The sequence below is a fragment of the Grus americana genome, chromosome 7 (assembly GCF_028858705.1).
Source record: "Grus americana isolate bGruAme1 chromosome 7, bGruAme1.mat, whole genome shotgun sequence".
In the NCBI taxonomy this organism is placed as follows: domain Eukaryota; kingdom Metazoa; phylum Chordata; class Aves; order Gruiformes; family Gruidae; genus Grus; species Grus americana.
In genome coordinates this window covers 34,483,496-34,508,556 of record NC_072858.1, presented here as the reverse complement: position 1 = coordinate 34,508,556, position 25,061 = coordinate 34,483,496, and the positions used below count along the sequence as shown (strand labels likewise).

The 25,061-nt window shown below is 36.7% G+C and overlaps 1 protein-coding gene across 2 annotated transcripts in view; it reads left to right on the top strand.

The window, feature by feature from the left end:
* Positions 1–25,061, top strand: part of RTKN2 (rhotekin 2) — a 37,213-nt gene that overhangs the window by 6,209 nt on the left and 5,943 nt on the right. For both annotated transcript variants that reach the window (XM_054831998.1, XM_054831997.1), the window contains exons 3-11: positions 464–522; positions 4,649–4,702; positions 5,629–5,746; positions 7,339–7,539; positions 12,090–12,184; positions 13,645–13,751; positions 14,713–14,844; positions 21,567–21,732; positions 23,672–23,779. In XM_054831998.1, the coding sequence (XP_054687973.1) occupies positions 464–522; positions 4,649–4,702; positions 5,629–5,746; positions 7,339–7,539; positions 12,090–12,184; positions 13,645–13,751; positions 14,713–14,844; positions 21,567–21,732; positions 23,672–23,779 (1,040 nt within the window). The remainder of the gene's footprint in view (positions 1–463; positions 523–4,648; positions 4,703–5,628; positions 5,747–7,338; positions 7,540–12,089; positions 12,185–13,644; positions 13,752–14,712; positions 14,845–21,566; positions 21,733–23,671; positions 23,780–25,061) is intronic.

Here is a 25,061-nt window from a genome sequence, read left to right as displayed (position 1 = left end):
CCTGTATGTAAAATCATAATATTAACGATGCAACATTTTGTAATCGGTCTCATTAATAGAGGAGGTGGCAATTCTCTAACCAATAATAGAACCGATAAATTAAGTTGCTTATTCATTGATGTGTACAGAAGGGGAAAAATTGACAACATATTTGATTCTGTTGGAGCTGGAAAAGACAAGGAAAATGAATCTACTTGTCTTTTAATACCCAGGTTAAATAAGCTTTGGAGTAAAATCTTCTAGGGAATTAAGAAAATTGATGGTGTACCTTCTTTCCAGATTATCCTCAAGAATCTAATGACTCATATCTTAAACCACAGATACCAAATTTAACTTTAAAGAAAAGCATTTGAAATGAGCTATAATATGAAAACCCTGACACTTTTTAATGTTTAAAGGATTGAGTTTTAGAAGTCTAAATGCACAGATCTCAGACCTCGTTTTTCTTTTCTTCTTTTGGCAGCTTTTCAGAAAATGAGACAGAAGACCGAGTGGCGTGCAAAGCAAAGGTTGCTATATCAGGTAAATGGCTGGGTAGTCACTTAATTATAGGAGTTAATTGACCATACAGTAACTTGTAATACAAATTATACAAACAAGATGGTATTTTTAAAATGTGTATGTGGTTCAGGGGCATAAATCTTCTTCTGCTTCAAGAGGACTTCTGCTTTTAAGTAATGCATGTGCTTTTGAAGATCCTACCTAGTATTTCCATTTTACTTTCGGTGACTTTCACTATAGGAAATACATTTTCTGTTTGTCACTAAACACTGAATACATTTCAAAGTAAATAAGTGTAAATGTGCTGATAACTTTTTCTCCCCACAAAGACAAACTTTGATATGACCATGCAGGCTATGTCTAACAAATTAACGGCAGAATTGTAATAAGTATGCAAATTTTATTTAGTTAATGCAGATTGCATTACTACAGCAAAGGTGTAGTGATATGACTTCAACGCAAACTAGTAACAAGAATATTTAACAGTGATTTCCAGTAGGCTGGTGCACTGTTTCCTAGCCTGTTCTCAAACTTCAGCACTATGAATTTACCATTTTGTTTGCCTATGCCAATAGCGGGTGTTACTACTGTCAGCATTCCTGTAGTTCATTGTGACTGTTCTGCTAGCACTAACAGATCTGTTTGTGCTTCCTGACCTGCTTCATTAAAAATAAAATAGCATAGAAGGGCTCACTACTTAAACTGTTTAAGTTAATTCTGCATATTTTGACATATCTTTAAGCAAGGTAACTTCTAGTAGGAGAGTGATGAGCACATGGTTCAATAATGTTTTCTGCCAGCACAGCTGTTTGCAGAATGTGTATCTGTCTTTCCTCCTTATGGTAGTTGGATGAAAGCATCTGTTTGCCTGTCTGTGCTGTGGTTGCACCTTTGTTCAGAATTATAGAGTTATCTGCAAGTCTGAAGACTTTAGGATAGTATAGTACACTTCAGAAAATCAGAATTGTGTAAGGACTCTGTTTTTAGTATGAAAAATTTGTTTAGGATATGAAACATTTATCTAGTTTATTTTGATGGGACAATAGAAGGGTGAAATACACCACTTCCTATTATGTGCCATCTGTTAATGATTCTGTCCTGTTACTAACATAGTAGTTCTCAAACTGGAGGTTATGATCCTCAGAACTATGGCATAGATCGAGGCAAAGAAGAGCAAGAGGCATCAACTACCTCATTGTGAACTCAAGTCCATGAGTGCTGGGATGCTGCCATGCCTCACCACTCTTCAGGTACTCATGTCAGGAAGCCTAGCCAGGTCCAGTTTACAGCAGGAAAGCCTAAATGTTCTTCTCATCCTCTGCTGATTTATGCTTTCTATAGATCACCTGTTATTAACTCCTTATTGTCCATTGTGTGTGCCTGAGAAGCAGAGAACAGCAGGGGTACATGAGAAGTAATTGTGGGGACAGGCTTGTTCGTGCTTGGCAAGGGCAGGAGCCTCTGGGCAAGATACGTGACTGGGAGCTGCTGAGATGTCATTAATACGTGCCTCCCTGGTTCCTCCTTGCCTTGTCTTCTGACCCATTACCCTGTGTCCATTTAGCATGCCAAATCGGGTCCTGGCTGCTTCCACAGCTGCACTATGTTCACATCTGTAATGTCCCATTATTCTTCTTTCCCTGTCTTTCCCAATCCTTGTGTAGCAAATTGGGCATGCTGCATTTCTTCTCTCGTCTGCCGACCTTTGGTGGATTTGCAGCTGGAGTTGCCCTGCATGTTTGGAAGGCACGCGTGCGTGTGCATGTGCCTGCCTCGTTGAGAATGCAGTTGTGAATACAAGCGGTGTGAATCAGGAGATGATGTGATTGTGTTGTCTGGGAGAGGTTGGAAATGAGGATTGAGTGGTAGTCCATGTAATATGACAGGGCATGTAATTTAAGAACTCAAGATGTAGAATGGATTGTTTTAGGGAAAAGTAAACCATCCACTTATAAATACATTAGTGTATCATATGGTTAGTACATGTTAGAAGCTTAGACGATTACAAAAAAAAGTGTTACCATGTGGCCAACACCAAAAGTTGAGGAACAGCTGTGCAGGAGCACTGAGGAATGTACTCCTCCAGAAAGCAACTGTATGTCAGATACTGTATGGGGAGTGTACTTCTTAAGCCACAGATTCTCACACTTCTATTATTTTTACTTATTTAACCCCCACATGTGTGAATAAATTATGTAATTTATGTTATCAATCAATTATTGTGTCAGAAGACAATACATTAAATGTTGATCAAAAAGCATAATCATAATTTAAATAATTTTATAACAGAATAATTGGCTTTAAATCTGATTAATTGTAGTGCTTGAATATATCCAATTTGAAACCACACGGATTTACAGCCAATGGTAACTGAAATTAAGGTGTGTGAAAATTGATCTTTGCTTTTGCTAAATGGCAGCTCTTTCAATCCAAGAATGAATTGAAAACTGATTTACAAGTATCATGTTAAACTTGTTCAAGCAATTGACTATCTATAGCCTGATGATTTTCTGACTAAGGTGTAAATTTTTCACCTAGCATGATATTGAAAGTGGCATACAGAAGTAATCTTTAATCTAGTACTCTAATTGTTAACCAGACCTATTGAGCGCATTAAAATTGTCATTCAGAGTTTGCTATGATTAAAGATGAAAAAAGGCTTTTACTTTAACTCTCTTTTCACATATTTATGTAAATTTAAGACATTTGTCTTTTAGGAAAGAAACATCCTGTGCTTTGTCTCTGACAGAGATAAATATATATAATGTTTAATGCTTGAGAAACTTCTGTACCTGTTTCAATGAAGCTATTTCTGTTTCCTTATTTTAAAAAAAACTAACTATGTTTAGAAATGCTTACTAGGCAAATGCATCTTTAGAAGTGAAAGGCAGTTTCAGAACGTGGTGATGTATTGATTTTTAGGGAGTCGTAGCAGTCTAAAGCTGTGTACTGGCAGTTTGCTGATGAAAATTCATGAGTTTTCATGAACACTTAAAAATAGATGAATTTGCAAGTTTCAGAATTGAAATAGCATGTATAGTAAGATGTCCCATAATATAATAAAAAACAACTTATGTTAAATGAAAAAATTAAATTTAAATTCTGAAATGGAGTGACTGTATGCCATTTCACTTAACAAGAAGTTTTGTGGGTAAAACCCTGTAGGAATACGTGACAATCTGTTGCCAAGATACCACTGGGGTTTTGCATCTTAGTATACTGTATGTGGATTGTTCCGTCAGCCTCATATGAAGATCAACACTGGAGTCAGCAATGCTCCTTTATAACAATATTGAAGATTTTTATCCAAAGACAATTGAGCTAGTGCTGTTCACTGCTGCCATCATGTGTCACTTAATATATTGCATATACTTTTAAACAACACTGTGTTGTACTTAAGAAACCAACTTTGGGTTTATAAAGCCCCCACTGCATTTGTCTTTTTACAAGGGACTAATAAGAAACATTATGTCTAAACCCAAGTCCTCAAAACTGGAGGAAAAATTAAAACAGGCATGACTTAAAGTAATGGTTCTGTAATTGCTTCTCTACTGTGGTTCTGAAGTGGAAGGATATTTGAGTTAAAAAAAAAAAGATTTCTAAACTCTTTTTATGCCAACTACGACAATTCTAACTGGGAATGTGATTACAAGTGATATTTTCTCTGTGGTTAGCAAAACAAGACTTAAGTGTTTGCAGTATAAGTATCCTAATCTTTCCATTAAAACAGGAAGTTTTTCTTCTTGCAGTTGGGTGAGTGGTTTCTAGCACAAGGCAAGCAGAGTTTCAGTTTACATCTATGCATAATAATGGGCTCAGAACCTCTGAATTCTGAGAATACCTCTCAGAACCATCTTACACAGCCACTCTGAAATGTTATTTCAGGTACTGTCAAATGAGATTTAAAATATTCTTTATCCTAGCATAATTTCTAAAAGAAAATGACACTTCAAGTTGAACTAATTGATGAATTTTCTTTTGACATGGATAATAAAATTGAAATAGTTATGCTGTTTTTTGGGTAGAAGGTCCTGTTACGTCCAGAACACCAGGAATAGAAACAAGAAACTTTTTTGTAATTTGTTTTGATCACAGATCTACAGTATTGGCTATAATTTAATTTCCCTACCTTTTTTTTTCCCTTTAGATATTCGAATACCATTAATGTGGAAAGGCTTTGATCACTTCAGCAATAAAGAAAGTATGTAAGATGTAATGAACTACTGTGATAAGCAATTGATTATGCCTCTAAATTTAAAACTGGATGGGGAAGTCCATACTCCTTTCAACCCCTTCTTTGACCTTTCAGTAGCTCCATATTTTACTGTTTGTTGTGTAGTTCCTCTTAACTTTAAGTTGTTGGTTGTAGCAAGTTGAGTTAGTTCAAAGTCCTGTGGTTCTGTGTGTTTAAACCCTGGTCTCAAAAAAGTCCTCATGAGCAGAAGTTCCAGAGGAAGCAACAGGAAAGTGTTGTTATTAAATGGATTAGCTGAGAAACTTCTGATTAAACATGTTGTTCTATGTCTCATCTTCACTTGAGACAGTATATTGGAGGCTGTTTCCAGTGAGAAATTTAAATGAAAGTTGTCTGTTGGTGTTGAGTGTATTATTGGATAGTCTTCAAGTACATGCATTTTGGTGTGCCATGGAGATTAACCCTAAATCTGTTCCAGCTGTCACCTGGCATTGATTTCACTTTGATTTTCAATAGGGTCAGAGGGGCTAAGCGTGGCAAAATAGTCTAATCCTATATAGTACATTCATAAAATGATACAGGCTTTGGATCAAATGTTAGGGGTTTTTTGCTTAAAATCAGTTTTATTAAACAAAATTATATTTTTATTAACGTTTCTGAAGTTGCTAGCACAAACTACCCCTGATTATCAGGAGAAAAAAAAAAAAAAGCAGAGGGAGAAATTTTTCCCTCTGTGAATGTTGTTGTACCTATATAGCAGCTTTGATAGTTCAATTATCATAAAATCCTATGACGAAAATTTATGGTGAGAAGAATTTGAGGACAATTCCTTAGAGGTCTGAATTACCATTTCTTCTAGTTTTGTTTACTGGAAGCATTTAGTATTGTGATGTGTAATATGGCTAATAAAACATTTCTTTGGCTCTCTCCAGAATCACAGCGCTATGCAGTTTTTTGTTTGTTCAGAATGGGAGCTGAGGTTTTTGATACAGAGGTGGCTATTGTGGATAAAGCAATAACAGATATCTGTTTTGAAAATGTAACCATATTGTGAGTATAACTTATTTCTGTGGAATGAAGTACAAATATTGCTGTTTTCTTTTGAAAGGGCATATGATTATGAATAAGATTGGCTGAGGTCCACTGAGCTTTTCTGTGGGCAAAGGAATCAGTAGAGGTCCTGCTAATTTCAGTGGATGGTGGATCCCCACCTCTGGAAGGTTGGGTTTTATGTTCATAATGATGCTGGTTGTAGATGTGCCACTTGAACTGTACTTCTTTTCAATTTTGCCATGCTGAAGCATTTTTATTTTATATAAAGAGATAAACAAACTTGTACCTCAAAGACAGAATTAAATTTATACTGAAACCTGAAAGCATTATGAAAGTATAGGCATGAATGTTGCACCCAGTGTTATTCTGGTATAGCAGTATTATTCTGTACAGCAGGCTACGGTCTCTTTCTACACATCACATTCTGTTACACCTATATAAGCATGTGCTACAGCCGTAGTCCTTAGAGTTCAAGAATACTAGACAGGAAATTATTCACTTGTCTTTAAAAGTAAGCTGGAAAAGAGTAGAAAGGTGTTCTCATGTACTTTTTTGTTGCTTTATAATTTTTGAGAGAATCCTGAGAGGCACTTAACTTCCTCTCCCCCCACCCCGCTTTATTTTTCATATTAGCAATTTAGATTCAGTCTCCTGAGGAAGACTGATTGGAAGGCTAGAACTACTGAAAACTTTAAATCAAGATCCTGAAATCTGAGTGGTTGAGAGACAGTGGATCATTAAATCAGATTTTAAACTCTCTTAAACCCCTGTTCAAGTTAAGAGTGGGGGCAAAGATTTAAATCTGCTTCTTCAAAGATATGAGACTTGACCATTATAGTTTTCTGTGAAATACTGCAACAAAAGCAGAAAAGTCACTCTAACTTGCCTTGTGTCCCCCAAGATAAAGAAAGACTTTTTATAAAAGCCTTTGGATGATTTTGTTATGGGCATGTGTGTAATGACATGCTTTGTACCTGAAAGATGAGGTTAGGTTTCTGGTTTGATGACTAAGCCTGAGAACAAGAGAATGGGTAGAACTGAAAACAGAAGAAGCATTGGCTGTGGACAGCAGAACGCAGCAGTAGGTAGTTATGAATGACAAATTTTGTTGGTTGTAAGCAAGAGAGGATTTTTTCAGTAATGTGAAGGGGATGGGGTGTGACTAAGATATCTTTAAAACAGTTCAATCTGATTTAGGACCATAGGCATGAATAGGTTTTCAATCATGTGATTTTTGTGTAACAGTAGAGGGCAGATTTAAGTGTGTTTGAATGTCTTGCCTGTGTATTTCCATAACATGGGGGTTTTTTTTCAGTTTTTAACCTAAACGTTGAATTTCCTGTTTGCAATTGTTTATGGTTTAATTATAACATTCATCTCATGACTTCAACACTAAGTTACTGCTGTGTACTCTAGTCTTTAATTCCATATTAATGTATGTCTTCGCCTGAATCTTACGGCATTCCTTCTCTTGATTAGAAATATGTTATTTAATATATATAGTGGCAGCTGCTACTATATATATTATTATATACTGTATGTTCGGTTTATTAACAAATGCTCTGAAATTTTCTCCTCCCCCCCTTCAGTGATGAAGCAAGACCAGATTTCCAGGTGAAGGTTGAAGTGTATAGTTGCTGTACAGAGGAGTCTTTATATGTAACAAACACTCCTAAGAAACTAGCAAAGAAGCTTAAAACATCCCTCAGCAAAGCTACAGGGAAGAAACTCAAAGCTACACTGGAAGAAGACGGCACTGAATCCCTTTTGCCTGCTGACCCAGTCATCCAGTAAGCCATATATGTTGATATTCTGGTTTTATCATTTTTAAAATAGAAATAAGCCAAATATATTGTGAATTTTTGGAAAACTGCCAAGAAAGTGATTATTTCTGTACTTAACCAAGTGAAAAAAAATTTACATTTTAAGTAGGAAATGAGAAAGTAGGTGTGAATTCCAACCACGTCGCTCAGCCTTGGGGCCTGGTTCTGAGCTTTAAACACACGAGTAGGCTTTATTTTTCTGCTATACGGCTAGCTAGCTTTAAATGCACGAGTGGGCTTTATTTTTCTGCTATACGGCTAGCTAGCTGGTAAAGCCACTGTTATTTGCAAACTTTATAATACTTGTAGTTTGATCTCTGGAGGAAATCAAGCTTGTATGATCAGTCTGTGTCCCTCTGTCCATCTACCTTTCCTTCTCCTCTTTCCCATTTACTCCCCCGTGTAATTTTTGCAACTAGCCGATTTTGCTCATATTTGACAGACAGGTAGACATGTCTAAAAGTCACAAGTTGTGTGAAATAAACAGGTGTGGTATGTAGGGAGGAGAAACCTCTCTGGTACCCTCTCCCCTAATGAAGCTGACCGAGCTGTTTTGGTGTAAAACTGTGGACTGTCAAAGGCACTTTACAGTTACAAGCTGCTCAACAGGAATTTTCTTAATTGACTTTAGCACAGAACATTTTAAAATGACTTACTGGTTTTCAGTGTTCGTAGAAATAAGTGCTATTCCCAGTAATTTACCTGTTTCCTTTTAAAAACGATCTTAAGTCTTTCATGCAATTTTTTTAATGAAGTTAACTGCCTACTAATATTTCCCACCTACTTTAATTTCATTGGGATTTAAGCAAGTCAAGTACCTAAATTGTAAATACTAAAAAGATTGATTTAATTCTTTTTTTTAGAAAGCAATTTTTTCAAGGAATTATTCTCTTTTGGCAGCCGAACAGTAAAGAATCAATGCTTAATTCTTGCCAAGTGTTGAGTGTAGTCTTAGTCTAGCTTCATATATCTATTTGCCTGGATTTGACAAAGATAGAATATGCTTGAATGTTTCTTTTTAAAACTGATATTACTGTATATTGATATTACTGTTTCAAGCAAAAATACACATCCAAGAGATCTTATCCACAGAGGAAATTATCACTAACTTTCCAGTGTGTTCCACCTAATGACAATGTATCTTTCAATCTGTAGTATCTCAGGTGGCTGTGCTTTCCACAGGCTCCAGTTTGGTGATGACATACTATCATTAGATACAGTTTGCTTCAGATATAACCACGAGCTTATTTGCTGCCCATACTCTTGACTATAGATTCCGTGTCTTTTAAGGAAGATGCATCAGCAGACAATCTAAACAGCTGCCTCCTCCCTTGGGTTTTGCTTTTGGTTTCTCGGTTGTGATTGTATTTTGCTTTCCTCCATCTTGAAGTTTGTTGTTTCTACTGTAAATAATCATCTCACAATGACTGTTACTTTCGTAACAGAGTTAAATGAACAATGTTTAATGATGGCTTTGCAAGGTGATTAAAAGATTCTTGGAAAGAAATGGGTTGTTATAGGTAGAAAATAAGTTGTCAATTTTTTTTTTTATAGGCTCCCCTTAGGATTTATATTAGTAAGACCTTGGTATGTAGCTCTTATAAGGGGAAGAGATTGCAAGATTACAAGAGATCTTTCAAGTATTCCCAGACAGTTTTACCAGTCCAGCAGGTGAAATTAAACTGCAACAAAAAAGGGAACTTGCTGTATTATATGAACAACTTTTCCCTGTAGATTTCATTTGTACAGGCCTTTTTCTTTTCAGAGCACACGTGGGTGAAGTTCTCCATTTTCCAAAAACTCTGTGATCCCTCTGTGTCAAACTTTTTGGCTTAGAAATCTCCCTGGTTAGCGAGGAAACTGTCAGCCTTGTAACTTCTTGCAAAAGCTTAGTGACAAAGTGAATGGTTGCTTAGGCTGGTTAACTTCAGTTATACTGTCTCTCTTTTCATTTCTATACAGTATTTTGCCTGCTTAATTTTTCTATTCTAGCTTTTTTTTTTTCTTTTTACATTTGTCATAGAAGGAAAATGTTTAGTGCAGTTATACTATTGAATTCCAGAGTAACTAGGTTGCTCTTTGGCTAAATCATTGGAGAGACTCCCTGAAGCGCATGTTTATTCACTTGCAGAACTGGCCTACACATGGACTTGTTGTTCTTGCCTTTTATGCATTGTCCTCCACTGGGCTGGAGGCACGGCTTCAGTGCCCTGTGTTTGAATTGACAAATTCATAGTGATATTTTGCTAGAAGTACATAGTCTAATCTAATGGCCTTACTTTTACAGTTGGATTCTTTTTAGTACCCGAAAGTTATATTTGTTTTAACCTTCTATTATTTAAGATCTAATTGAAAGCTGACCATGTTAGATTTTTTTTTTTTTTGACTCACAAATCCTTGACTCTATATATCTGGATGAGTGAACCAAGATTTGGGTTTCTAACGTTGGGATTAATATTCAGGAACAGATTCTGGAATCTGAGATGTATTAATTAATATGCATCAATAGAAAGGGTGATAGAGTTACACCTTCCCACGCCAGTGTCTGTGTGGCAACTTTGGTGCCTCTGTCTCTTGATCAGTAAACAGATTTAACAACGAGCCTTTGCCACAGGCATGTTGTGGAGATGAGCTGATTTTTTTTTTTAATAAAGTTATTACATGGAAAGATATTATAGATATGCAAAGTACTGAATGAGATGCAGCAAGCAGATTGTTCTTTGTTATACAAAGAAAGTACCATTTAAGGCAGTTAGCTAATTCTGTGAAATGCAGAGGAAAACCTAGTCAACAATCCTGATTAGCCAGTTAAATTTGAAAAATATTTGCAGATAAAACTTTTCTAAATTATATTGCAGCTGGCTGAAAGGAATGGCTGTTATATTTTAGAATGAAAATGTTACTGTGAAGCATATTTTTAAAGTGAAGTAGCTATTTTTTTTGGCAAGGTTGTTATGGTAATTAGTCATGCTTTAAAAAAAAAACTTGAAAAATCAGCACAGAAGTTTTATCTGTGAGAAGAAACTGAACTTTTTGGTGCAGTTTAAATAGAATGGTAATGTATTGCTCAACTGAATGGCAAAACATAATCAGTGGAGAATCTTTTGTTAGGGAACAGTCTAGCAGGGAATATATACAAATCCTGATGAGTTTTTGTTCAGATTGCCCTCTTGAAATGTTTCACAGCAGTGGTTTTTTTCACAGAATGTTATATCATATTTAATTCTCTCTTTATTCCTTAAAGATAGATGTGTAACAGACCTCCCTGCTAATGAACTTGCTACTTTTCCTCCTCCTCTTTCATTAGGTTTAGAACTAGGTAGGCATTTGCCTTGTTCCTCTGCAGAGCCAAAGATTTTAAAACAGTATGGTCCCACTGTGCTATTAGGAAAAATAACATTTGAAAAATATTATGATAGAAAACTATATTAGTGATGTTAGTTCAGTGGTGTCCTCCCACCTTTTATACCTCCAAGCTATTTTATGCTGTACTGAAGCTATTTTAAGGATCTTCTGCTAGATCCTGTTAGGGAGAGTAGTTAGTGATTTTGAGGGGTTTGTTTTCTTGTGAACTTTGTTTAAACTGCCATTAGCCAGGTGGAATTCTTACTGCATTGCTGGACTGTAAATCTGTTACTCGGTCTGAAGAGTATTTGGGGGAAAAGGTTAAACATGTACCAAATTTATACTGGTTTATTCCAAGAATTGCATTCCACATGCACTGTGCTGAATTGTAAATGTGACTTTTTTTTTCCCTAGGCAAAATCCAAACCAAAGTTATAATATTCTGAAACCTGTAAGCACAATAAGAGTCCTTTATGTTACAAAACTGACTGTGGGATTTCTGCACAGATTTCTGCATGTGAAGAATCAAGCTATTAAATGCTATTAAAAAATACATTTATAAACAACTGTTTAATAAAGTGTAGTCTACTCAGGCAAAGCAAAAGACCGGTATATAAAGCCTTTTAATTTTTAACCTGTATTTTCAGATAAAGTTTATGTGATCAGTTGTTCTATTAACTGTAGCAATTTTTGAACCTGTTACCAAATCTAGTTGATTTAGGCCTAGCGATAAAAGCTGTAAAACTATTAAAAGTTACTTGGTGTCTGACTAGAGGAGACAGATGCTTTAGCATGTTGGATAGCCCAGCCTTTATGCCTGGGTTTAGCAGCTACTGGCTCAGCAGTAAGCATGAGCGCAGCTCACGGACAGGGACCACAGAAGCCCCCTGGCTGGCAGGTCCAAGAGGGGTGGCTATGGAAGGAGCCACCTGATGGGTCCTCGAGGTGTTGGCCTGGAAATTGTGGATTTGCAAGGAAAAACCCGGATATGGGAGTTCTGTGGGAAGAGGTTGGGGGGTGGCGATCTGTGTTCAATGACAGGTGCTGCCTTGCACCTTGGCATTCCCTTGTACCCAAGTGTGTTATCTCAGGCATGTCCTGACTCCCTTTAATTACTACCTGAGCAACGTGAAGCAGAAGTGTCTTAAATATGCCTTTTATTTCACATTTAGAGGAGCAAAGTACAGTTTGCTAGCATATACCACTTTGGGACTGGAGAGTGCTGAGGACAGTTTCAGGACCCACAACCTTACCATTACAGGAAATGGTAAGTACATATGGTATCAATTTAAGGAAATAAAAAACCAGTAACATTTTGCATTTCTCTCTCTTGTAAACTAAAGAGCTTAAAGAGATTATTTTTCTTGATACTTAATATAGAACAACTTTAATAAAATATTTAAAGGCTCTAAAACAGGCATCTGTACACAGCTGAATAAACTATAAGTTGAGTAAAATTTCAAGTCCAGATGAAAATTTAATTCTTTTGGGAGTTTCTTCTGTCATTTGCATCTCAGTCTTATGTGAGTCGTAGCTATATACAAATTATTTCTCCTTCCTCACAACCAAGGAAGAGTATCAGAATGAAAAACAGCCTTTTTCCTCTGTAGTCAGAAGGAAAGTAGAAAAATAGCTTCAGTTCGGCTAGGTTGTTTCAGGCCCAGATTTAACACAGGACCTAAGCATGTGTGCTTGTGATTTGCATTGGTCACTGTACTTCAGCTCTGCAACTGAAGGTAATGTTTAAAGTAGCAGGAGTACAGTTTTTGGTACTTTGTCCATTATTTTCTGAAAGGTTAGCCCCTCCCATAAGCCACCCTCTAATTGTTAACTTAAGACATGGGACTTTCACTGTAGCTTCTGGGAACTTTATCTTTTACTTGGGTAAACTTGACCTCAAAGGGAACTTCATTCTTTACACTTCATTAATTCTGAATAAGTACAGATTTGAAGATTTATGAGGCATTTGTTTCTTGAAGGGTTGGATGAATAATTCTGAGTATCTTTGATATTTGTAAGCCTTTCTTCATTAGTACTTTATACTCTTTCTTCTTCAAATTCTTTTCTCTGTCATTAATTTACATAACTTAGTCTGGTGAGAAATGACATACCTGGATATTTTGGTTCATTACGAGCATTTCTAAAACATGACCAAAGACAGAGTCATGTCAATGGAACGTTGTATTACCTGCTTCTAATTACAGAAGAGAGAGCCTGTTACATGGCAGAGCTGAGCAAGGAGGGATATTGCTATTCATTAGAAACTCCTTGGAATCCTAAATGCTCTGCTAGTACTGAAGACAGAAGTAGATAGAAATTCTAAGCCTTAATAAAACAATCTGAAGCAAAGTGCTCATGTGTAAATGTGCCACGATGGGACAGGCTCAGTTGTCCTACATAGATGAGGTGGCCAGTATACTTATCTTTTAAAATGTCTCTAGCTGTGAAATGAGACTTACAGCTATATTTTATTTAAGAACAATTTGTTCTTGCAGAAAAATATCTCCATTTTTACTTGAAATTCTTTTTTTAGTCTTCAGTAAGTTTTTTTTTTTAATTAAAAATCAGTTTTCATCTAATCCTACAGGATGAAATATCTTTAAATATAAAAAATATTTACATTCATTAAATTAATGTAAAAATGGATGTAGAAAGCTAAACTATATGTTTAGGGCAAATATTTGGAACTAAGTGTCTGTCTGTCTTTTGCCTGGTCTTTTCCCCCAGAGGAATCCTCTTTTTGGCTCCCTCTGTATGGAAACATGTGTTGCCGTTTAGTTGCTCAGCCTTCCTGCATGGCTAGGGATATGATGTCAGGATTTCTTAATCAACAGGTAAGAAGATCTTGCTTGTGTTTACATCTTCTTCTGTTAATAGCTGTCACTAAGAATCAATTGTTAAAAACATTTGCTTTTACCTGAAGTGGTTTCTTGAGAACTGTTATTTTTCACCTGTTCTACCTAGAGCAAGGGGAGAATTCTATCTCACAGCTGTGTTTACAAACAGTATCTTCTGTGGCTAAGCTTATCAGTAAAATTATTTAGGCTGTTACATAAAGATCCAGTATAGTTGTTTCAGAATTGGTTTAGGCTGGTACCTGACAGCAGCAGTCCTAATAATCCTGTGGCTCTCATCCTTGTGCTAGCACAAGAGTTCATATCACAGCATGGTGAATCTGATTGGTGAACCGAGCCATATTTAAACTCATCCCTTCAAAAATGATTCATGTGAACTCAGTTTACTTCTCTCTTTTGGTTCATTGCGCAACTAGGCAAATGAGAAGGTGATAGCGGAGGGCCAGAGGGGCTGGGTCATTTTTCAGGAGTGCTTTAAACTGGTGGTGAAACTATAATGTGCTTATGAGTGCTGTTCAGAAAATTCATTTGAGAAAGTAGAATTCTAGGCAAATGTCTTTGCTCAACATTTATTGAATGTGCTGTGTATTTCCAAAGTGAGATACTCTTATTTCCCTTATTGTGTAATTACTGAGTTAATAAAGGTGGTTGCTTTCTTACAGTAGACACTAGTTCTAGATTTCATTCTGTGTGAACCAGCAGATTCTGTATTGTTAGTGTCACACGGCAATAAATCTGCGAAAACTGCAAAACACCAAACAACATTCAAAGTGTTGCTAAAATCAGTGACTCTAAATGTTCTGCAACAGAAAAATCTTTGTTTTAGGAAAGAATTCAGTGTGGCTGAGTTGTGATCACATAGGGCTGATCTGTGTATACCTTGTAATATGCTCTTAATTTGTAGTTTGTTTGGCAATTTCTGACTATTTCTTCCCTTTAGCAAATGATAGGAAGTCTAACTAGCTGGAGGAGGCTGTATTGCGTACTAAGAGGTGGCAAGCTCTTTTGTTACTACTCGCCAGAAGAAATTGAGGCTAAACTGGAGCCAGCATTGACAGTTTCCATCAACAAGGTAAAACTTGTTGTATGGTTTGGGGGTTTTTTTGCTTGGGTTTTTTGTTTGTTTGTTAATTTTGGGGGAGGTTGTTTTTGTTTTAAGACATACCTACAGTCGTTTGGGCCCTAAGCTGCTGGTATGCAGAATGCTTTATAGATAGCATGTGGGTGGGATATGCTTCAGTGAAATTTGCAGTCACTGAAGTTTTTAGCAAGGACATTACATTTCTTAGCTGTGGACATAAGTTCATTCTGTTGCATTAAACTGGTTAACACAGAGGTAAAAAGGAGGATGTTTTTCTTTAGGAAAAGTGAGAACTTGTTATATGACAGTTCCATAAGACAGCCCTTGGCAACGTATTGCTTACAGTCTGTTAGCAATGCTCTGGTAGACTTTTGTCCTCAGTAAGGTGGAATTGTCACAAAAGCTTTGTTGTTGTTGTGTGTTACTTGGCCACAGTCTTAATTAGGAGGAGAGCTGGAAAATTGTTCAAAATATTTTAGTGCCTTAAAATAAGCTGCTTTTCTTAATACTGGTTTTGTACAGGGCACAATAACTTTGGAAGTTCTGGTCTCTAGGATGACATTAGTGCTGCTTTTCATACCCTGATTGGAAAGGCTGAATTTAAAATGTAAAGTTAAAATGTTACTTGCTATTTGGCTAAGGAAACATAAAGTATTTAATTTGAAGTAATATTTAAGTGTTCAATTTAGGAATGTCATTGGAAGGACCTTCTAGAATGGCGAGCATTAGAGTGAACAGATGCTTTCAAAAACTGGTTTTGGTCCAGTCATCAAGAGTTAATATCACATAAGCATGAGCAGAGGAATTTAACGTTGTTTGCAATTGACATAGCTGGATTTGTCTTACGTAAGTAAATAGACACATTTGGAAACTGTGTTAAGCACAGGTCAATCTGGATTCCGCTGCTGTACTACTGTGAATACTTGATGCCAACACTAATTCTGAAAGAAGCATTCCTTCCGTCCAGTCGCTTGTTCAGGCTGCTGTGCTGCTTTATGCCAGGGCAGGCATTAGGGAAGCAGACTGATGAATCGGACAATGGAACTGATGTGGGTTAAAATTAGCTCATTTTGGGGGCAGGAGGAGGGTTGGCTTCAACTGTGGTTCCTCTTAATAAATTCTCTTATCCAGTTCACTACATGGCGACACAAATGCTTGTATGGTACAAGAAAGGGTCTAGACTACAATTGGGAATATGTAGGGACATAGGCTAATACAGAATGGCTTCTTACAACAGCAATATTGGCTTTCGGTGGCTTTAAACTTTCTGGAAAATATGACTGCATTCTTACCTAGAGTGAGACTTGTGTATAAACCAAACATTTAAATTAGGTATGACAATGTGACCTGTTTCTGTTAGGACTTCTTTTTTAGTGTGTTAAGATTTAAATTGATTCCTTAATTTAAAAAAATTTTCTGCTTGTGCTGTATCTTTTAACAAAGTCATTTTTCCCCCAATTGTTCATGCGTTTGCGTTAAGTAAATGTTTAGACTGTGATACATAGTTAAGCAGGTTTACTTGCTTCCCTCTTCCCACTTCTAATTGTACTAGTCAGCCTTTGCCATGATTCTGTTTTCCAGCTGTTCACAATATCAGTTAAAAAATGGTACACTTCAGTAAATTATAGAATGACTAAATCCATATTCTAAAATGTGACACTAATATTTTTAAAAATTATCTATCAGGCTATCTTATATCTTTCCTTGGAGGTCTCTGGTTTGGTCTCTATCCTAGTTTTGCTTTTCCTTTTAAAATAGCCATATTCTACTAAGGTATTTTGCTCCTCCAAGTTACCAATACACTTGGAACCTAAAATCCAGCTTCATAAGCCTTTGCTGGGAGACTGTCTGTATGTTTGCAGAGTATCCTTAAAGCTACCCTGTAGAAGGTACATAAATCATGTATCTTATACCACTTTACAAAAATGTCAGACTGCTGGAGAATGACTGCGAATCCTTCTTCAATTTAAATTAAAACTAGAAAAAAATTGCAATTTAAACATATTTGGATACTTTACTATTTAAACAGTTTCTCTTGAAAATAACTTAATGCCTGCAGATATTTTTTGATTTCTTTGTTATGAAATTTCTCTTACGGATTAAATGAAAGCAAACTAATCATATGGGCTTGTCTGCTACGTGTTGTTATAGAAACAGCAATTTCAAAATGAAAGTTGAGATTGAACATCAACTCTAGACGTTCTAACTAAAATCTTTTCTGGTTGCATATGTGGCATTTTCATTTGTAATGTGAAGCTGATCCTTTACGTGTAATTGAAAGATACTTTCTGAAAAGTAATGAAATCATCTGGATTTATGAGAAACTCTCTGGAAAATATTCACAATGATAGCCTTATTTCCTGTTCCCTTTGAATCGAGACTTGAAGAAGCCATTAAGACCAGCAAAGTCATTACTTCAACTTCAGATGACTTCACTGCTACTACTGTTGAGCAAGAATGGTTCTGCAGTTCCTATTATGCAAGTGCTATTATTATTGTTCCGGCTAAATGTGATTATAACGTATTATATTGCACAACGAAGTAGGAAAAGAGAAATGATATTTTCTGTAGCAAAGAAAATTTGCTGGAATCCAATTTGAACAAGAAATACTCCTTATGGGCCAGTTCCTGAAAATTTTTCAACTTTTCTTTAGTTTGAAATGAATAATAAAGGCCTTGCCTACACCTGATAGCTTAGCAAATTGGTGCGTGTGCCATTGGTTCGCATTAGTTGCTCAGTATTTGGAATACATATTCTGTTGTGTCCTGGTCGTAGAGTATAGAACTTTTTTTTTTTTTGCGCCATGTATGCCTGAAGCTTGAGGAATTCTGGGACGTTGGTTTGAGTTAACGTAGGCTTGTGATTTCTTCCCTGGCGTATTTTACCAGTGCAATCTTGGCTCTGGTGCCACGTAGCGCAGCAAGCCCAGAGCTCTCTCTGTGTTTGTGCTAATTGTTGGATTGAACAGGACAAGGAACATCAAGTGTGTGCAGCCATGGGCTCAGGGTTCATAGACTGGTTGCTAAACAGTGTAGCAGGTGTGAAAGGGCAAAATGAAGCTGACATTTCTGCAGACTGTTTCCTTGAATGACAGTTTGTGTTGGAACATCTGTTCTGGGCTAGGTCACGCAGAGAAATTCATTGGAAAATGTAGAGATGGCTGCAGCAACATAACTTCAAGGGAGCCATGTAGTATTTCTAGGGAGTTCACCCTTGAACTTGGAGCAGAAGGATATTGATACGAGTTCTTGACCATGTGAACATTTAGGGAGCCAGCAATATGAGCAATATTCTCTCTGTGTGTTAGGGAACTTCAGCAGCGGTGAAACTAGAGCAGCCCTGAACATATCTGTGTTCTCTGTAGTAAGGACTTTGTCCCACTGGTTGGCTCAGACAAGCCTTCATACATGTGAAAATATTTTGGGAAAGCACAGACCAGTAAAATGCCTCCAAATACCTGGTATCTCCTGTCTCATTGCTCAATTTAGTCCTGCAATTGCTTGAAAGAAATTGTGGATGCGGGCTGGAGAAGCAGATTAGTACCCAGATTCCACATGGTGGACCTAATAACACACATGCTCAAATTGAGTGGTTTGGAAACAATGCTTTATGGCTCCCTGGTGCTCCACAGAATGCTGGCTGGACATATAATGCCATCTCCTTCTCCTGGTTTTTAGCTGCTGCATTGCACCGAAGATAGCTAAAATGGCATAGAAATCCTAATATTGCTCTTCCATGTTGTACTTACCATCCAGTGGCCACATGGAAGTTATGTTAATACAAGTTCACAAAACAACGAAGATGAAGGAAGAAAATATTTGTAGCTGATCTGGTGAATTTGGTCTTGTGCATTAATGTGTTTGAAAGCCATAATTTTAAATTTAACCATATTTCCCTGGTTGCCTAAAACAAACCCCATGGAAATTGTTACCATTACAGCAGAACCAACACATGAACAGATTATGTTTTTTTTTCCAGTGTTGTGTTATTATTTCTTGGTTTATTTTTTGGTACTAAAAACATGAAGGAAGTTTGTGTATGTGATTTGGTTTGTTTAATCTTAAAATAGGTACACAGAACTGGATCTTAGGCTATTCAATATTTTTCTCAAGAATTTGTTTTGATGTCTTAAAAGGATCTTTATATCCAGTGTTCCTCAGTGTGTTGGGACTGGCTTAGCAGGAAAGTATTGTACCTCAGCAATAAAAAAAAGTTCTCTCTTTTTTTATCTTTTTAGCTTAAAAGATGAGCTTTCCAGAGAAGCATTATCAGGCAAAGAGATTTTTTGATTTGAGGCAAAAAAGTATAGAGGAAGGTTTGTTATTTACATCATATTAAAAAAAACCCACCACAACAAACCAACTCTCATTTTCCCTTTTAGTCTTTCCCCACCTTCAGAAAATAATCTTTTGCATGTAGGATGTAAGACTGACTTCAGCTTCCCAAAAGAGTCATCTGAGTTCAAGATTTAACTCATTTTTTTCCTATTCTGATCCGCTGGTGGTTCTGGTCTTTACAATAGCTGTAGCAGAGCTGGTTCAGTTGCCTATAAGACTGTGAAAGGTTGAGCATTATTATAACATGGTACCTTAAGACACATTTTTGGTTGTTGTTTTGTGTGGGGTTTTTTGGTTAGGTTTTTTATTTTATTTTTTTGTTAAGTGGAACTGGGCATGTAGTGTAATTCACCCAAGCTTGGTAAATTCATCAGCCTATTACTGTAATGACATCTTGTATCACTCCTTAAATATTCAAGCATCAGATATAGATTGTTGCTTGAGGATTTATCTCCTTTGAATAATACCATAGTTGTGGGATAAAACCTGCAGCAAACATCATTAAATAAACTTGTGTGTATGGTATGCTTGAAGTTCTTACCTGTCAAATGTTAATCTATTTGATTTAATTTTTTTGCTGGTATCTATGGTTACCTGAGTTAATGGGATATAGAGCACTTATGGATGAATTACTTCATCTCCTATTTTTAGACAGAAGAATTTAAATGAGCATATCCATCAGATATGCTACAAGCAGCTGTTGGTATTTCAAATGGTTACTTCAGTAATGCATTTAAAATCTGGGAAATGTTCTATAGAACAATTTTTGTTTTTCTGAGTATCAGAACTGGGCTTAGCCCCATGGGATCCCATGTGTAAACTTAATTTCTGTAGGTGTGTGTTTAACATCTTTAGCAGATGTTTGACATTTGGTTGAATCGTGTAAAAAGGAAGATGGTTCATCTGTCCCCACTGCATGTTGAGGAATGCCCCAAGGCCACCTTTATGGTCAGGTTCACTGTCCATCCAAACAGGAGACGTTTGAACACAACCTGATGGTGGTTGTTGGCTTCTTTCAAAACCTGGGGCGCTCCCTGTGCTGGGGGACACCCTTGTGCAGCAGGAGGGTGCTGCATGGGTGACCCCATGTCCTGCCAGGCTCTGGGGCTGGCCAGCTGTAGGGTGCTGGCCGGCTCCCTGGCGCCGAAACTCATCATCCCGTCAGGATTTGGGATTATGCTTCTCTCCTGGGTATGCCAAAAATCCTTTTATGAGCAGTGTCGTAATAGGCCATTGCTTGTTCAGTCAGGTTGAATAGTATATGCAAAGATGTTCCCAGGGTTTCTGCTTTTACTTTTGTAAATAAAGTAATGTTAATTATTTTAATTTGCTCATCATGTTGTGATGAGCAGCAATCTTGACCAGTTGTGTTCTGGAAATTTTTGTCGTGTTTTATTAAGCTTTTACTAAAATCTTTCAGTATTTTACACACACGTTCACTCAGGGCTAAGTGCTTTTTTAAATTGTAGTAGTGCCATAACAAAGAAACTAGATACTATGAAAATACCACTGGATCTGGTCTAGATGATAAAAATTAATTGAACTACATCCCGGAACAGAAGGGGAAACCTTGGCTGTAACAGTGCCGCTGTGTAATCTAGAGCCTTTCTAACATCAGCTGAAGAAATTTGATAGACTCGTGATAAACTTCTCATATATTTTTTAAGTTGTTTCTGTGTAGCTGTCCCTCATTAAGGCAAAACTAAAATGTCTATTTTGAGATGACAAATAGGATTTTTTTTTTTTATATTAGAGTAAAATGTTTTGTCATGCTGGAACTTGTTCTAGCAGAACTGCTACAAATGCTCTTTTAAATGTGGACTAGATAAGTTTCTTTTTAAATTTCCTGTCACTATAGTATGAACCCTGAATGTCCTGATACACTAAGATGAACATAAAATAGATACAAGTTTAGAAGCCGTTGCATAAACAATGGCTCACAGAAGTACAGTAGGAGACTTAAATAGTAGCTGTAACAATGTGGTTGTCCAGCTGAAGAGTTCAGAGAAAAGGAGCTGCTTGGTGTTATTTTAGATTATTCACTTGACTACTGTGGAGAAGAATGAGCAGTGTGAGATGAGCTGGTGAAGGCAGAGGGAGGGGAAACATAGAATGTGCATTCTGCAGTTCAGAACTGAACTGCAATAACTGTGCTCCGTTCCCTTATTTTTCATATTTTATGCCATTTTAATAGTTTTATGAAAAAATATTTTTATAAGCAGTTCTTGACATTAGTTCCTTTTTTTTTTTTTAATTGGAAATTAATCTGGATTAGATAAAAAGCCAAATGATACCTCCCTTATGCTGTCATTGGCCATAGGGTGATACCAGCGTGGAGCTGAAGCAATAACTCATTACCAGTTTGTTGTTTCTAGGAAACCAGAATTCGAGCTGTGGATAAGGACTCCAAGAGAAGAACTAATAACTTCTCTGTTATCAACCCCATGTCTGGAGAGGCTGTGACGCAACTTTTTGCTACTGACAGTAGGGACGAACTTCATAAGTGGATGGAGGCTTTCTGGCAGCACTTTTATGATCTGAGTAAGTAAGCAGGCAGTGCTGGCAGCGTGCCCTCCAAGTGGAGTGTTACGTAACATCAAAGGGATCTTTGAACACTTTGAATTGGAATTGCCTCATAAGCCTTTGTTTGCAACGATGAGAAGAAAAATGTTCTTTGGGATAATGTTGGGTGGTGGTCTAAGCCGTTGGAAGGCAAATATTTGACTAAACCAAAGTCCATGTGTTCAGTCTGGCTTTTTGCAGTAAACCAGAAGCAGAATATGTCGATCGAGCTCAAAAGAACTTGGTCTCTTTTAGCAGCGTTCTAGATAATTTCTTTTAAGGACTGCTGAATTCTCACCATCTCTTCCTCCACTGTAGCAGGAAGAGTCCACCTCTGCCTGGGCATCCTACCAGTGGTGTTTTGGTTTTGTGAGATTCTGCAAGTATGAAATCTTTGGGTGTGGAAGCCCTAGTGGGAAGTGGATTCATTTGGGGCTCTGGCTCAGATGTAGATTCAGCCAGCCCTTGCAAGTAGGCACATGTGTATGGGATTTCCTTGCTCCAGCAGTATTATGGATAAATTAAATTGCAATTTGTTGCAATAAGGATTACTTGATTCTGTTGGTAATTCTCAGGTTTTGGTACCCCTTGTCACACGAGAATATGCTCACCTAGCCACGCTCCAGTCCAGTCATGCAAATACACACTGGCTTACTTGAACCTGGTAAAAGCTGTATCTGAGGCTTTCTAACAGAAGATATAAAAGAGATGATAAATTGATACCCTGATCCTTTGACTAACCTCTGGAACAACACTGCTCTTATGTGAGAGAAGAAACTCATTTATTGGTGTAAAACAGTGAAATGGTGTTGAAGTAGTACACTGTGTTGCTTGTTTAACACCCGGTATTCATTATAAGAACTGTATAGATTAATCTGTCTTGGTCTTTTTCCTCTGCTTTAATAGTTTGACTCTCAGGGTTATTAAGATTAGGGAACAACTGTCAGTTATTGTACTGTCAATGACAAGGTATAGTTGGTTCCTGATAGTCATTTTTATTAGGTCAGAAAACAGAACCAGGTCAATTAATGAAATGCGAGTCTTCAGTCAGAGGCCACACCAATAAAATCAGTGAATTGAGGTTGCGGAAACTCAGGATCGTAGTTCATATTTCAGTCCTTTCTAGCTCTGATTTACAATGAGAAAAGGCTCTATCAATTAAAGAAACACACCAAGCAAAAACTAGGGCATCCTCTTTAAATTAGCTGTAGAGTGGGGTAAAAGAACTACTTCTTATTCATTATAGATAGAATACCCATGGATTTTTGAGACATTTTCCTTAGGTTCAGAAAAAATGGGTCACTTGGCATTTAAATGCCTTTTTTCTTCCCTGGTTCTAAAATTCTCTTAAAATTAATGTGCTCAGAAAACTTGGAATGATTGGTATGAACAAAGTAATTTTACTGTGTCTTGTTTTCCTTAAGGTCAAAAATCTATTAATAGGAAAAGAGGTTTCCTTGTCTGCTAACGGATAAAAGGCAAGTTATCCTCTATTAAAGAGAGAATGTTCCTTTACTATAACATTGTAACATAGTTGTATATCATCCAGCCTGCAGTATATTGGAGGTTGTCCCAATAACTTCATGAAGCTTCCCTAACCTTAAATTATTTTTTTTTTTTAGGGTTTTTTTTTATGAATTTAGACTGTGTTAGGGGATGTGAAGACAAATGATATTTAACCTTCATAATATAACAGTACTGCTGGGATGCTTAAATTAAAGGTAGTAGCTTATGACCTTTGTGCTAAGAGAGTGAGAGCTGAAAATGCAAATGCATCCTGAACATTCCTGCTAAACAAAAGTAAATGCTAACTGTTTAGCATCGCTTGGAGATAGTTTCCTAACACAACCTAATAACTTCAAATTTTTTTCAAGCTGAAGTGTTTAAGTTCCAGTCATTGTTGTCTTTTCTCTCTCAGGCCAGTGGAAACATTGTTGTGAAGAACTTATGAAAATTGAGATTATGTCACCACGGAAACCACCTTTGTTCTTGACAAAAGAAGCGACCTCCGTCTACCATGATATGAGTAAGTGGGATTTATCTTTTCAAGTTGCAGGGTAACAGAAACAACATTGTCTGTATTCAGATGGCTTCTGGTGTTGATGTTGAAACACTGAGTTTTTCAAGGGCAATTCAGACAATGAAAGAGCAACATAATTGCATACCAAGGAGTTCATATTAAATCTGAATTTGTAATAGCACAAATAATGAATAGATTTTTATACCTTGAGCCAAAAAATCTGCCATCTGGACTATAACTAGGGAGCCCTGAACACATTCAAAAAAGCTGTCACTAGAAATAAACATTCATCGTAAGAGTAGTATAAAGCTCAGGAAATGTAAAGGTAAAATAGTCTGGTCTGCAAACCAATAATGTCTTTAACTAGTTGCATGAAATTAATTTGCTGTTCTTAAAGCTATTTAAAGGCTTACCTAACAAAACTTACCTAATTGTTTGGTCTTTGGTAATGATGTTGAAAAATATGCTTGGAAAATCTATCTAGCGTGTATTTGAGACTTCTATTTTTATAGAGCAAAATGGTATGCAGCAGGATTATTTTAATAGTTTCATTACAGAAATAATATTTACAGACTAGAAAAAGTAGGTCGCTTTGTTTTAATGGGTCCAATGCAGTATTGGCTGAGAAACACTGTACAACTAACTCTAAATGCCTGACTGCCTGCTGCTTGAGATTAGAACTGTGAAGATGCTCAAAATGCCATGTGGGTCATTGAGTTACAGTGCTTCAGAGCACTGAACAGTCAAGAGAGTCCTATCTAAGCTATGAATGCAGAGCAGAAACGCAGTAAATAAACTACACAGTTGTTTTATGAAGGTAACACTGTAGCATAATTCTACTGATACTCAAGTACATCAGTGAGGAGCGGAACACAAACTCTGTTTCATTCTTAATATACCAGGGTTTTTTCCTCCTTATTTATAGTATTAATAGGTAAAACCCTGTGTTTAAAAATGTGTTGGAAAATTATTAACGTGTGGCCTGCAATAGAAAAGATTGCTGCTGTTTTAGAGCCTAGTATTAACTGCAGTATACATAGAAAACTCAATATGAGGGTAAGAAATGGGGCAAGACCGTCCTAAAGCACATAAAGAAAAATGATATATGTGAAGATGTCCCACTTTTGCAGGCTGGAGGCACAAGAATATTTAGTCATAGACTTTTTCATGGGCATTCTGTGAAACGAAATTTTCAAAGCACTATACAACAAAATATGTTTAATATCTAATACATACAGGTTTCCTAGTCGTAAGGGGTTTTTTCTGCTTTTACTTGGAAAAAAATATC